Source organism: Panthera pardus, unplaced genomic scaffold, assembly GCF_024362965.1.
Source record: "Panthera pardus isolate Hobbes unplaced genomic scaffold, ASM2436296v1 HiC_scaffold_11, whole genome shotgun sequence".
Taxonomy (NCBI): Eukaryota; Metazoa; Chordata; class Mammalia; order Carnivora; family Felidae; genus Panthera; species Panthera pardus.
Window position 1 is genome coordinate 55,430,191 of NW_026526666.1, and position 15,062 is coordinate 55,445,252.

Genomic DNA, 15,062 nt, shown 5'->3' on the forward strand with positions numbered 1-15,062 from the left:
CTGGCAGGACCTAACCCTCATAATAGACTGACGTATTTTAATACTCCATGATGCTAGGTACATAAGAAGGCTCAGGACTTCTCATAAGGCCCAGCCATTTTCCTCTCTTTTTCCACAGGCATGTCAAAGCTGAATTAGGCCAGTATGCCAAATGACTAGTCTATAGAATATTCTTTTTTTCTTTTAATTATTTTGTTTTAGTTGACCAGTTTTCATTTTATCTTTATAAAAGTATTGTAAGAAACACAACTACCTCTACCCTAGCTTGTTGATGCTGCACCAGGATACCATGGCACACACAGACAAAAAATGAAGGATATAAAATCCATAGAGACATGGGATAACAGAGCCTGGAGTATAGGAAGGAGCCATGAATAAAATTATATTAATAAGTTCTTCTTATACATATTGAAAAATATATATTCACCAGAATTCTTCATACTGAAGAATATATTCTTATTTTGTATCTTAATCTCCCCTACTGTTTACCTTTAAGTCTCAGTTTATAGCAGAGGGAGGTGGGACAGAGACAAATGTCATTATGATTCAAATGAAAACTAAATAAAACTAAGTAAGTTAAGAAAAGTAAGTAAATTTGGCAAGCAAGCCATTAAATAAATTGAAACGGGGCAGTGACTGTCTGTGAGGGGTGAGCATTGACCAGAAGGAAGCTTGAAGAAACTTTTTGTGCTGAAGGAAATTTTTTTTTCTTTTAATATAATTTATTGTCAAGTTAGCTAACATACAGTGTATACAGTGTGCTCTTGGTTTCGGGGGTAGATTCCCATGATTCATCACTTAAATACAACACCCAGTGCTCATCATAACAAGTGCCCTCCTTAATGCCCATCACCCATTTAGCCCAACCCTCCACCCACCTCCCCTCCAGCAACCTTCAGTTTGTTCTGTATATTTAAGAGTCTCTTATGGTTTGCCTCCCTCTCTGTTTTTATCTTATGAAACAACTTTTTTCTTATATCACACAGTTCTGTGGATTGACTGGGCTCAACTGAGCAGTTCTCCTGCTAAGTCTAACGTAGTGGAAATCAGATGGAGAGGCTCAACTGAGACACTGAATTGGCTGATGCTTTCTCTCTTAGATCATCTCAGGGCCTTTCTTCATCATGTGGTCTCTCCATGTGATTTTCTCCAGCAGAGTACCTAAAGTGGTGACATAACAGTTCAGAGCTCCAAATCAGAGCAAGCAGAAGTTGCCTCTTAATGGCCAGTCCTAGAATTGACACAGCCTCATTTCCTCTCATTCTATTGGTTAATATGGGCACAGGCCAGCCCAGATTCAATGAAAAAAGAGACAACACAAGATATGATTAAACATCCTTACTAAGGACGATCTTTGGAGAATAGCAATCATAAACAGAATGTTACAAAAAACCTGTAGTCCATTAAGTCAGCTACCTGAAAACCACAAAGCTTTAAAAGATCCAAACAAGCCAAAAAATGTAGAAATAACAGATGATAATTATTTTCGGGAGGATCTGAAACACCCAGAAGGATGGTTTACTTTTAACCATTTTTAAAAAGGAAGTCAAGTTTACACACCTCATGAAGTCAGGTAAATAAAAGGAGAGAGGGGAGAAGAAAGCAAAATTAAGCAGTTTTCCAAGAAAGTAAGGTCCAGAGTCTTTTAAATCTTAAGTGCTATGCCATTTCTAGTTCCATCTTCATCATTTCATAATATTGACATTGAAAAAAATAATTCTAAATTATGTTTACTATATTCAGAGAAGAGCAAGACTGAGGAACAGGGAGGCTGGATTTGAATACCACCAGTTTCATGACTTATTACCTAGATATGTGACCACAAATATGTTAATCTCAGTTTTCTAATTAAAAAAAAAAAATCTCAGGAAGATATCCATCTCAGAAAGATATGAGATTTATATAAGGTACATAAATCATCTACAAAATGCTAGGGAACCTGGGTGGCTCAATCTGTTAAACCTCTGACTTCAGCTCAGGTCATGATCTTGCAGTTCATGGGTTCGAGCCCCGTGTTGGGCTCTGTGCTGACAGTTGAGCCTGGAGCCTGCTTCAGATTCTGTCTCCCTCTTTCTGCCCCTCCCCCACTCATGGTCTGTCTCTCTCAAAAATAAATAAACATTTAAAAAAAACTTTTTTTAAATGCTAGTAAATGCTCAATCAATCATAGTCCTTCCTGCACCACCCATACTACACAAACTCTAAGCAAGGAAAATACAGAAAACATTTTAGAGAGATTTTCAACCAATAAAATCAAACAAAAATACTAGTCCATAACTTGAAGCTATCTAGAACACTTAGTCACCTTAAACCATCTGTTCTTCAGAGATTAGAAATTACCATAATTTTATGGTAGCCACTTAAGTATCGAGATAAGGAAAACAACACATGTAAATAATAGTTTAACAATTCCTAGGATACTGATAAACTGGGTTATTCTAGGAGCACCTAGGTCTTAAGCTTAAGACTGGCTCAGGTCATGAGCTCATGATTCTTGATGTCAAGCCCCACATCAGGCTCTACACTGACAGCACTCAGAGCTTGCTTCAGATTCTCTGCCTCCTTCCTCTGCCACTCCCCTGCTCACACACTCTCTCTCTCTCTGTCTCTCTCAAAAATAAATAAATAAACATTTAAAAATAAAAGTGATTTGTATTTAAAAAATAGTAAAATAAAAATGGGTTATCTAGTGCCTGTATGACAATTTTCAACTTACAAATGAAATCTTCATCACATAACCTATTCACCAAATTAAATGGCTTAAAAAGAACATAAGCCTCTATTTGCAGATGACATGATCTTTACATACAGAAAATCCAAAGGAATCCCCAAAAAAAACTATTAGAGCTAATAAAGTAGAACATCCAGCTTACAAGACACAAGATAAAATTACAAAAAGCAACTGTATTTCTATATACTGGCAACAAATAAAGAAAGAAAACAATTCACTTTAAAATAGCATCAAAAAGAATAAAATACTTAGGAATAACTTTAACAAAAAAGGAAGTAAATACTTTCCTAAATACTTAGGAAAAACTTTAACAAGCTTTACAAGTAGAAAACGATAAAACATGATTGAAACAAAAAATTACAAACCTAAATATAAAGGAACATATCCCATGTCTAAGGAAACATATCCCATGTCCATGGATTAGAAGATTTAATATGGCAATACTGTACAAGTGATCTACAGATTCACTAAAATCTCTATCAAAATCCCAACTGGATTTCATGCAGAAATTGTTAAGATGATCAAAAATTCATCCAAAATAGCCAAAATAATCTTGGAAAGAACAGAGTTGAAGGAATCACACTTTCCAATTTTGTAATTTTACAAAAAGCTAAAGTAATTAAGAGAGTGTTGCACTGGCACACGGATGGATGTGTACATACATGGAACTGAACTGGAAGTCCATAAATAAACCTTTACATCTGTGGTCAACTGATTTTTTTTTTAACATTTACTTATTTTTGAGACAGAGAGAGACAGAGCATGAACGGGGGAGGGGCAGAGAGAAGGAGACACAGAATCTGAAACAGGATCCAGGCTCTGAGCTGTCAGCACAGAGCCCAACGCGGGGCTCAAACTCACAGACCGCGAGATCATGACCTGAGCCGAAGTCGGCCGCTTAACCGACTGAGCCACGCAGGCACCCCTGTGGTCAACTGATTTACACAAGGGAATCAAGACCATTCAATGGAGAAAGAATAGTCTTTTCAAAAAATAAATAGTTGCAAATAGCAAAACTTCATGAAGTTGGACTTCTACGTCACATCACATGCAAAAATTAACTCAAAATGGATCAAAGACCTAAATATAAGAGCTAAATTAATAAAATTCTTGGGGTTCCTGGGTGGCTCAGTCAGGTAAGCGTCTGACTCTTGATTGTGGCTCAGGTAATGATCCCAGGATCCCTCATCAGGCTCCACACTTACTGTGGAGCTTAAGATTCTCTCTCTCTCCCTCTGCCCCTCTCCCCAACTCATGCTCGCTTTCTCTCTCTCCCTAAAAAAAGGGTTTTTTTAATTAAAAAAATAAAACTCTTACGAAAACACAGGTATAAATCTTCATGATTCTGATTTACACAACAGTTTCTCTAATTTGATATCAAAAGCACAAACAACCAAAGAAAAAATAAATAAACTGGATTTCATCAAAATTTGAAGGTTTTGTGCTGTAGTGGACAGTATCAAGAAAGTAAAAAGACAACATCAAAATGGGAGAAAGTATTTGTAAATCATATATTTGCTAAGGGATTTCTATCTAGAACATATAAAGAACTCATACAACTCAAAAATAAAAAGACAAATAACCCAATTAAAAAATACACAAAAGGATTTAAATAGATATTTCTCCAAAGAATATATGCAAATACTAAGTATATGGAAGGTTGCTTAATATCATTATTCATCAAGGAAATGCAAATCAAACTCACTGAGATACTTCGTACCCACTGGAATGGCTCCAATAAAAAAAGATGGACAATTAAAAGTGCTGTTGACGATGTGGAGAAATTCAAACCCTCAAACATTGCTGATAGGAATGTAAAATGGTACAGCCACCTTAGAAAACAGCTTGGTACTTTTTCAAAAAGTTAAAATTAGAGTTAATGTATTATCCAGCAATTCTACTCTTAGGTATATATCCAAGAGAACTGAATACATATGTTCACACAAAAACTTTTACACAATGTTCATAGCAGCAATATTCATATTAGCCAAAAATTCAAAAACAACCCAAATGTCCATCAAATAATAAATGGGTAAAGAAAATGTAGTATGGCCATACAATTAAATATTATTCAGTCATATAAAGGAATGAAGTACTGATACATACATGCTACAATATGGATGAATTTTGAAAACATTATGCTAAGCGAAAGGAGTCAGACAGAAAAGGCCACAAGTTGCATAATGCCATTTATATGAAATGTCCAGAACAGTCAAATCCATAGAGACAGTAAATAGACTGGTGATTGCCAGGGGCTAGAGAAGAGGTGGGGAGGAACAGGGAGTAGATGCTAATGGGTACTGGGTTGCATTTTGGGGTGATAAAGGTGTTCTGGGATTAGCTAGTGATGATGTACAATCTTATAAATATACTAAAAACCACTGAATCATAAAAGGATGATTTTTTTAGTATATCTCAATTTTTAAAAAATCAGTGCTCATAGTTTTCAAAATGCAATGTCTTATTATCAAGTTGTAACTGTCTAACATGGCCTTTAGCTGGCCATGCTTTCCAGTGAGCAGGAGCCAACTGTCCATTGTGTTTTACCTGAATTTGCATTATTTTTTTAATTTTATTTTTGTGGTTTTTTTAATTTTCTTTTTTTAAATTTACATCCAAGTTAGTTAGCATATAGTGCAACAATGATTTCAGGAGTAGATTCCTTAGTGTCCCTTACCCATTTAGCCCATTCCCCTCCCCCCCCACAACCCCTCCAGTAACCCTCAGTTTGTTCTCCATATTTATGAGTCTCTTATGTTTTGTACTCCTCCCTGTTTTTATATTATTTTTGTTTCCCTTCCCTCATGTTCATCTGTTTTGTCTCTTAAAGTCCTCATATGAGTGAAGTCATATGCTATTTGTCTTTCTCTGACTGACTAATTTCACTTAGCATAATACCTTCCAGTTCCATCCACATAGTTGCAAATAGCAAGATTTCATTCTTTTTGATTGCTGAGTAATACTCCATTGTATATAAATACCATATCTTCTTTATCCATTCATCCATCGATGGACATCTGGGCTCTTTCCATACTTTGGCTATTGTTGATAGTGCTGCTATAAACATTGGGGTGCATGTGTCCCTTTGAAATAGCACACCTAGGGGCGCCTGGGTGGCGCAGTTGGTTGAGCGTCCGACTTCAGCCAGGTCACGATCTCGCGGTCCATGAGTTCGAGCCCCGCGTCAGGCTCTGGACTGATGGCTCGGAGCCTGGAGCCTGTTTCCGATTCTGTGTCTCCCTCTCTCTCTGCCCCTCCCCCGTTCATGCTCTGTCTCTCTCTGTCCCAAAAATAAATAAAAAACGTTGAAAAAAAATTAAAAAAAAAAAAGAAATAGCACACCTATATCCCTTGGATAAATACCTAGCAGTACAATTGCTGGGTCATAGGGTAGTTCTATTTTTAGCTTTTTGAGGAACCTCCATATTGTTTTTCAGAATGGGTGCACCAGCTTGCATTCCCACCAACAATGCAAAAGAGATCCTCTTTCTCCGCATCCTTGCCAACATCTGTTGTTGCAACGTTAGCCATTCTGACAGGTGTAAGGTGGTATCTCATTGTGATTTGGATTTGTATTTCCCTGATGAGGAGTGATGTTGAGCATTTTTTCACGTGTCGGTTGGCCATCTGGATGTCTTCTTTGGAGAAGTGTCTATTCATGTGTTTTGCCCATTTCTTCACTGGATTATTTGTTTTTTGGGTGTTGAGTTTGATAAGTTCTTTATAGATTTTGGATATTAATCCTTTATCTGATATGTCATTTGCAAATATCTTCTCCCATTCTGTTGGTTGCCTTTTAGTTTTGCTGATTGTTTCCTTCACTGTGCAGAAGCTGTTTATTTTGATGAAGTCCCAGTAGTTCATTTTTGCTTTTGTTTCCCTAGCCTCCGGAGACGTGTTGAGTAAGAAGTTGCTGAGGCCAAGATCAAAAAGGTTTTGCCTGCTTTCTCCTCGAAGATTTTGATGGCTTCCTGTCTTACGTTTAGGTCTTTCATCCATTTTGAGTTTATGTATGGTGTAAGAAAGTGGTCCAGGTTCATTCTTCTGTATGTTGCTGTCCAGTTTTCCCAGCACCACTTGCTGAGGAGAGTGTCTTTATTCCATTGGATATTCTTTCCTGCTTTGTCAAAGATTAGTTGGCCATACGTTTGTAGGTCCATTTCTGGGTTCTCTATTCTGTTCCATTGATCTAAGTGTCTGTTCTTCTGCCAGTACCATACTGTCTTGATGATTACAGCTTTGTAGTATAGCTTGAAGTCCAGGATTGTGATGCTTCCTGCTTTGGTTTTCTTTTTCAAGATCGCTTTGGCTATTCGGGGTCTTTTCTGGTTCCATACAAATTTTAGGACAGTTTGTTCTAGCTCTGTGAAGACTGCTGGTGTTATTTTGATAGGGATTGCATTGAATATGTAGACTGCTTTGGGTAGTATCGACATTTCAACAATATTTGTTCTTCCTATCCAGGAGCATGGAATCTTTTTCCATTTTTTTGTGTCTTCTTCAATTTCTTTCATAAGCTTTCTATAGTTTTCAGTGTATAGATTTTTCACCTCTTTGGTTAGATTTATTCCTAGGTACTTTATGGGTTTTTGTGCAATTGTAAATGGGATCAATTCCTTGATTTCTCTTTCTGTCGCTTCATTGTTGGTGTATAGGAATGCAACTGATTTCTGTGCATTGATTTTATATCCTGCAACTTTGCTGAAATCATGAATCAATTCTAGCAGTTTTTTGGTGGAATCTTTAGGGTTTTCCATATAGAGTATCATGTCATCTGTGAAGAGTGAAAGTTTGACCTCCTCCCGGTCGATTTGGATGCCTTTTATTTCTTTGTGTTGTCTGATTGCAGAGGCTAAGACTTCCAATACTATGTTGAGTGACAGTGGCAAGAGTGAACATCCCTGTCTTGTTTCTGACCTCAGGGGGAAAGCTCTCAGTTTTTCCCCATTGAGGATGATATTAGCGTTGGGTCGTTCATATATGGCTTTTATGATCTTGAGGTATGATCCTTCTATCCCTACTTTCTTGAGGGTTTTTATCAAGAAAGGATGCTGTATTTTGTCAAATGCCTTCTCTGCATCTATTGAGAGGATCATATGGTTCTTGTCCTTTCTTTTATTGATGTGATGAATCACATTAATTTATTGTGGATATTGAGCCAGCCCTGCATCCCAGGTATAAATCCCACTTGCTCATGGTGAATAATTGTTTTAATGTATTGTTGGATCCAGTTGGCTAATATCTTGTTGAGGATTTTTGCATCTATGTTCATCAGGGAAATTGGTATAGTTCTCCTTTTTAGTGGGGTCTCTGTCTGGTTTTGGAATCAAGGTAATGCTGGCTTCATAGAAAGAGTTTGGAAGTTTTCCTTCCATTTCTATTTTTTGGAACAACTTCAAGAGAATAGGTGTTAACTCTTAAATGTTTGGTAGAATTCCCCTGGAAAGCCCTCTAACCCTGGACTCTTGTTTTTTGGCAGATTTTTGATTACTAATTCAACTTCCTTACTGGTTATGGGTCTGTTCAAATTTTCTATTTCTTCCTGTTTCAGTTTTGGTAGTGTATATGTTCCTAGGAATGTGTCCATTTCTTCCAGATTGCCCATTTTATTGGCATATAATTGCTCATAATATTTTTTATTATTTTTTTTATTTCTGCTGTGTTGGTTGTGATCTCTCCTCTTTCATTCTTGATTTTATTTATTTGGGTCCTTTCCTTTTTCTTTTTGATCAAACTGGCTAGTGGTTTATCAATTTTGTTAATTCTTTCAAAGAACCAACCATCTTCTGGTTTCATTGATCTGTTCTACTCTTTTTTTTTTTTTGGTTTCAATAGCATTAGTCTTCTGCTGCTTTGGGGTTTTATTTGCTGTTCTTTTCCAGCTCTTTAAGGCCTACGGTTAGGTTGTGTATCTGAGATCTTTCTTCCCTCTTTAGGAAGGCCTGGATTGCTATATACTTTCCTCTTATGACTGCCTTAGATGTGGTCCAGAGTTTTTGGGTTGTGGTGTTATCATTTTCATTGGCTTCCATATACTTTTTAACTTCCTCTTTAACTTCTTGGTTAGCCCATTCATTCTTTAGTAGGATGTTCTTCAGTCTCCAAGTATTTGTTACCTTTCCAAATTTTTTCTTTCGAGTTTCATAGCATTGTGTTCTGAAAATATGCAGTGTATGATCTCGATTTTTTTATACTTGCTGAGGGCTGATTTGTGTCCCAGTATGTGGTCTATTCTGGAGAACATTCCATTTGCACTGGAGAAGAATGTATATTCTGCTGCTTTAGGATGAAATGTTCTGAATATATCTGTTAAGTCCTTCTGGTCCAGTGTGTCATTCAAAGCCACTGTTTCCTTGATTTTTTGATTAGATGATCTGTCCACTGCTGTGAGTAGGGTGTGGTATTACTATCAATGAGTTTCTTTATGTTTGTGATTCATTGATTTATATATTTGGGTGCTCCCACATTTGGCACATAAATATTTACAATTGTTAGGTCTTCTTGGTGGATACACCCCTTAATTATGATATAATGCCCTTCTGCATCTCTTGATACAGTCTTTATTTTAAAGCCTAGACTGTCTGATATAAGTATGGCTACTCCAGCTTTCTTTTGTTGACTATTAGCATGATAGATGGTTCTCCATCCCCTTACTTTCGATCTGAAGGTGTCTTTAGGTCTAAAGTGGGTCTCTTAAACAGCATATAGATGGGTCTTCTTTTCTTATTCATTCTGTTACCCTATGTCTTTTGATTGGAGCATTGAGTCCATTGACGTTTAGAATGAGTACTGAAAGATACGAATTTATTGCCATTATGTTGCTTGTAGAGTTGGAGTTTCTGGTGGTGTTCTCTGGTCCTTTCTAATCTTTGTTGCTTTTGGTATTTATTTATATTTTCATCTTTTCTCCCCTCAGAGAGTCCCCCTTAAAATTTCTTGCAGGGCTGGTTTAGTGGTCACAAACTCCTTTAATTTTTGTTTGTCTGGGAAACTTTTTAATCTCTCCTTCTATTTTGAATGACAGCCTTGCTGGATAAAGAATTCTTGGCTGCATATTTTTCTGATTCAGCACATTGAATATATCCTGCCACTCCTTTCTGGCCTGCCAAGTTTCTGTGGATAGGTCTGCTGCAAACCTGATCTGTCTTCCCTTGTAAGTTAAGGACTTTTTTTCCCCTTGCTACTTTCATGATTCTCTCCTTGCCTGAGTATTTTGTGAATTTGGCTATGATATGCCTTGTTGATGGTCGGTTTTTGTTGAATCTAATGGGAGTCTTCTGCACTTCCTGGATTTTGATGTCTGTGTCTTTCCCCAGGTTAAGAAAGTTTTCCGCTATGATTTGCTCACATAACCCTTCTACCCCTATTTCTCTCTCTTCCTCTTCTGACCCCTATGATTCTGATGTTGTTCCTTTTTAATGAGTCACTGATTTCTCTAATTCTTAAATCGTGCTCTTTTGCCTTAATCTCTCTCTTTTTTTCTGCTTCATTATTCTCCGTAAGTTTGTCCTCTCTATCACTGATTCTCTGTTCTGCCTCATCCATCCTTGCTGCCATGGCATCCATTCGTGATTGCAGCTAAGTTATAGCATTTTTTATTTAATCCTGACTAGTTTTTACTTCTTTTATCTCTGCAGAAAGGGATTCTAATCTATTTTCAACTCCAGCTAGTATTCTTATTATTGTGATTCTAAATTCTGGTTCAGACATCTCGCTTGTATCTGTGTTGGTTAAGTCCCTGGCTGTCGTTTCTTCCTGCTCTTTCTTTTGGGGTGAATTCCTTCATTTCATCATTTTGAAGGGAGAAAAGGAATTAATGAGGTAGAAAAAATTAAAATAAAAAAAATTAAAATTAAAAAATATTAAAATTAAAAAGACACCAAAAAAATCGAATAAATGATGCTAGATCCTAGGTGTGTTTTGGTCTGGGTGTTGAAAGTGGCTTCATAGATTAGAGAAAAAAGGGGGGGGAGGAAAAAAAAGGAAATTGTTTGAAAATTATAAAAACTGGGTACACTGAAGTAGAGTAAAATGAAATGATGGAAGTAAAATAGAATTTGAAAAAATTTACACAAAAGTAAAGAATATAGTAGAAAAATTAAAGAAAAACATTTGTAATAAAAATTAAAAATAAAAATGAATTTTTTCTCTTTCTGTATTCAAGAAAAAGAAAAGAAACCAAAAAGAGAAAAAAAGAAAAAAAAATCGTTTGAAAATTTGAAAAAGTGAATACACTGAAGTAGACTAAAATAAAATGATGGAAGTAAAATAGAATTTGAAAAAATTTACACAAAAGTAAAAAATATAGGAAAAATTTTAAAGAAAAATATTTTTAATAAAAATTGAAAATAAAAGATTTTTTTTCTTTCTGTATTCAAGAAAAAGAAGTGAAAAAGAGAAGAAAAAAATTGTTTAAAAAAAGAAAATTGAATAGTTGGACCTGCTAACAGACTGAAATACGACTGAAATTACTTCATTTTCCCCTAGAAGTTTATTTCCATAAACTAAGCAGGCAGTGAGACTTGTGTTCTTGAAGAGCGAGGTTGGCCCAGTTGGGCGGGGCTTAGTGTAACAGCTCTGTTCTCTACTAGATGGCATTGCTAGCCTACTGGGGTGGATTGTTGTGGCGTTCGCAGGTGCATATGTGCATGCATGGGAGCAGTGAAAATGGCGTCATGCAGCAACCCAGTCTCTAGTATGGGAACTGTTCTCCCTTATCAACAATCACACACCCCTCCTTTGTCTTCAGCTTTTGTCCACTCCCCGCTTTTATACAGTCCATGGCCAAGCCCCAGGTAGTACCTCTCTCCCGAATTTTGTCTCAGATGCCGCTGTTTTCCCTGGCCCCTTAATTCTGAGGGACTGCAGCTTTAACCTGTTCCACCCTCTGCGGAGGGTCTCACCGAGCAATGGTCGGGTGCCAGCTGCGCCCAGGAATGTTCACGGGATGGTACTGCTGCCGATGCCCAGAGACTGCAGCCAGGTGCCAGCCCGCCCCAGAAAAAGTTCGTGAGATAGTGTAGCAGCAGCATTTCAGAGATTATGGAAAATCACAATACATCTGGCACCAGGCTTCACCCTTAACGACCTTGTTCCAGCACCAGCAAATGTGGCTGTTCTCTGGGGTCTGCTGGGACCAGGTGGCCTCACACCCGCCACCAAATGTCCTTCTAGCAATGGAACCACTTCTCCCAGTGTGGCCTGAGAACCTTCTGGACCCCACTCTGCTCCTGGGGATTCGCCCTTCCCACCAGAGCACCACCAGGTATTGAGCTGTGGAGTTTCAGACTCTGTGCTCCCCGTTTACAGTCTTAATGGAATTTAAACCCTCCCCTTTCTCCTTTCTCATTTCTCCCTTTTTAGTTTAGTCCCTGCAGTTGTTTCCAATTTTCACTTTCCAGCTGCTTTTGGGGAGTGGTGCTTTTCCGCTCCCCCCCCCCCCCCACCGGCTCCATCCTCTCTCCCCAAGCAAAAGTGGCTCCCTGCCCTCCGCGGCTTCTCTCTCCCCCAGTTCACCTCTCCGCGCTGTGTACCCACTGAATTCTGTGGTTCAGGTTGTGCAGATTATTGTGTTAATCCTCAGATCAGTTTTCTAGGTGTGCAGGATGGTTTAGTGTTGATCTGGTTGTATTTCATGGAGGCGAGATACACAAAAAACTTCCATGCTGTTCTGCCATCTTGGCTCCCCTACCTGAATCTGCATTATAAAGGGAGTTTTTAAATGTTATCATTCGTATTTTATGCATCTGAACTTCTTCCTGGTTGAAGCTGGTTCTGCTGAGTATTTCCCCATTTTTGAAAGCTTCTTCTTCTCCAAATTGTTTCTAGTCCAAGGTGGGCTTTAAAATCACTATATGATCCTTAATGGCTTTGTTCGCAAACCCAAGGTTAAACATAAGGGTCTGAGAGAAATTCATAGGTAATGGTGTGTGAACATATCTGCTTGGTGTGTTCAAAGGTCTATTTTGCTTGCTTCCTAGTTTATACATACAGTTGCCTAAAACTGAGTCGGAAAACCTGAGGTATTATCATCACCTAAATAAATTCTTTTTGCTTCTGAATGTTTAAAGGAAAAAGGACCACACAGCATGCCTAAGTTTCTAGGCAATGTTTATGATGATATTTGGCTCTTTCTTCAGAATATATTCTTATTTACATTCCTTACAGAAATATTTCATTCAAGAGAACCTCAACCAATTTTCAATGACTTTATAAGGCAGATGATATACATCTTCAAATATTTCTTTGGATTTATATAATTTTTAAATCATGACACTTACTATATTTCATGTTGTTCCAAGCAGATATAAATTTAGTTTTTAGCTTGTCAACTTCATCTGTTCCTGTAGCCTCCATATTCAAATTCTAAAGAAAAAGCCATCACTTGATTGCATTCTTCTGTAAAGTTTAATCTTTTGACTAAAAGAAAAAAAATTAAAGAAATATCAGTAATGAATATATATCATATGGTGCAATACCTGCTAAAGTTATTTAACTGATTTACAACTTGAACTACGAATGAGCAAACCAGTTTCTTGTTTTCCATAACAGAATACAATATATTCTATAAATATTTTAATTACAGAAACATTTAATATCAAATATACAATAAAAATTATTATACAAAACCAAACAATAATTTCCTCCAGGTGCTCACAATTAAGAACAATAAATTAGCTTAGTAAAACAACTCAGCTTTGGTGCTTGTGAGACTATTCAACTTGTTTTATTTATTATAGAGAAGGTGGTTTTAAATCTTATAAGAAATGACAGCTATCTTCAGAATGGAGGCTTTAAGTCACCATTCTGATTAAGTCACTACTTTCATATAAAACCGAATTGTTTTGTTTTGTTTTTTAAGGCATTTCCTACATTTCCTTCCTATCTCAATACTGCAGCATTTAAAACAATAGCTTAAATTTACAACGGAAAATGTTTCCTTACTTTAAAATAAGAATAAATGTACCTTGTAAGTACTTGCTTTATAACTGACTTGAGGGAAAGGTGAGATGTGTGATATAATCTGAAAAAGGAACAAATTATACTTTAACATGCTTGTGCTTATTTACAAAAATTCACAGGTTTACTTTTCAAGAAAACAATGCTGCACAGAACAGTGCTCTTTTAGGGTAATAAATATCTCCTCAAAAGTATTGATACATTTATTTCTCTAACAGTAGATGTTCCATTTTATAACATGTACTAAAAGCTACTCATTATACAGTGGAGTCAGGAGAAAGCATGGTCCATTGGAAAATTTTTAAAAGCCAATGTGACTAGACATGGATATTCCAGAAAAAGCACTTGAGATGTAGCCAAAGGTTTGACATGGGCTAGAGCACACAGGGCCTTGTAGACCATGTTAAGAATGTTGTTCTTCATCCAAAGAAAAACTGGTTTCAAACAGGAATATCAGAATCTGATTCTATGGGCTTGATTCTAAGACCAGCATGAAGAATAGACTGAAAAGGGACAAGAGTACAGGATTAGAGTTTCCTAGGATTGTACAGGACTAGGAAAGAGATGATAATAGCCTGGGCTGGAACAGTGAAGAGAGAGGGAAACAGACATATAAGGAAATATGTCAAAACTTCAATGTCTTGGCAATTAAATGAATATAGAAGGCAAGAAAAACAGATATGCCAACAGATATACCCATGTTCCTGGCTTGTGAAACTAAATAAATGGTGATAATCATTGAAATAGGGAACATTAGAAAGGATCTGGTTAGAGGAGGAAGATCACAAATTTGATTTATATGTAGTTTGAGATGCCTCTGAGAGATACATGATTCTCTATCAAACATTTATTTAATTATTCAATAAATTATTGCCAGGCACTGTTCAAGGCAATGCAGATACAGCTTAGGACTAAAGCAGTGAGGGGCGCCTGGGTGGCGCAGTCGGTTAAGCGTCCGACTTCAGCCAGGTCACGATCTCGCGGTCCGTGAGTTCGAGCCCCGCGTCAGGCTCTGGGCTGTCCGTGAGTTCGAGCCCTGCGTCAGGCTCTGAACTGTCCGTGAGTTCGAGCCCCGCGTCAGGCTCTGGGCTGATGGCTCGGAGCCTGGAGCCTGTTTCCGATTCTGTGTCTCCCTCTCTCTCTGACCCTCCCCCATTCATGCTCTGTCTCTCTCTGTCCCAAAAATAAATTAAAAACGTTGAAAAAAAAATTAAAAAAAAAAAAAGAAAAGGACTAAAGCAGTGAAATATTTCCTCTCATGGAGCTTACATTCTAACTATATTCTAGAGAGACCAACTAGGCAGCTGGATATATAGATCAGGAGCTTAGAGAGTGAGAGCTATTAATTTGAGCATTGCTGATGTATCAATGA

General features: G+C 37.3%; 1 protein-coding gene across 5 annotated transcripts in view; it reads right to left on the reverse strand.

Annotated features, from left to right (window-relative positions):
* ATG4C (autophagy related 4C cysteine peptidase) overlaps positions 1–15,062 on the reverse strand; it is a 96,156-nt gene that overhangs the window by 57,723 nt on the left and 23,371 nt on the right. For 4 of the 5 annotated variants that reach the window (XM_019449045.2, XM_019449041.2, XM_019449042.2 and 1 more), the window contains 2 exons: positions 13,698–13,754; positions 13,012–13,150 (listed from right to left, as the gene is read on the reverse strand). In XM_019449045.2, the coding sequence (XP_019304590.1) occupies positions 13,012–13,087 (76 nt within the window). In that variant the 5' untranslated portion in view covers positions 13,088–13,150; positions 13,698–13,754. The remainder of the gene's footprint in view (positions 1–13,011; positions 13,151–13,697; positions 13,755–15,062) is intronic. The other variant, XM_019449044.2, reaches the window with a different exon arrangement.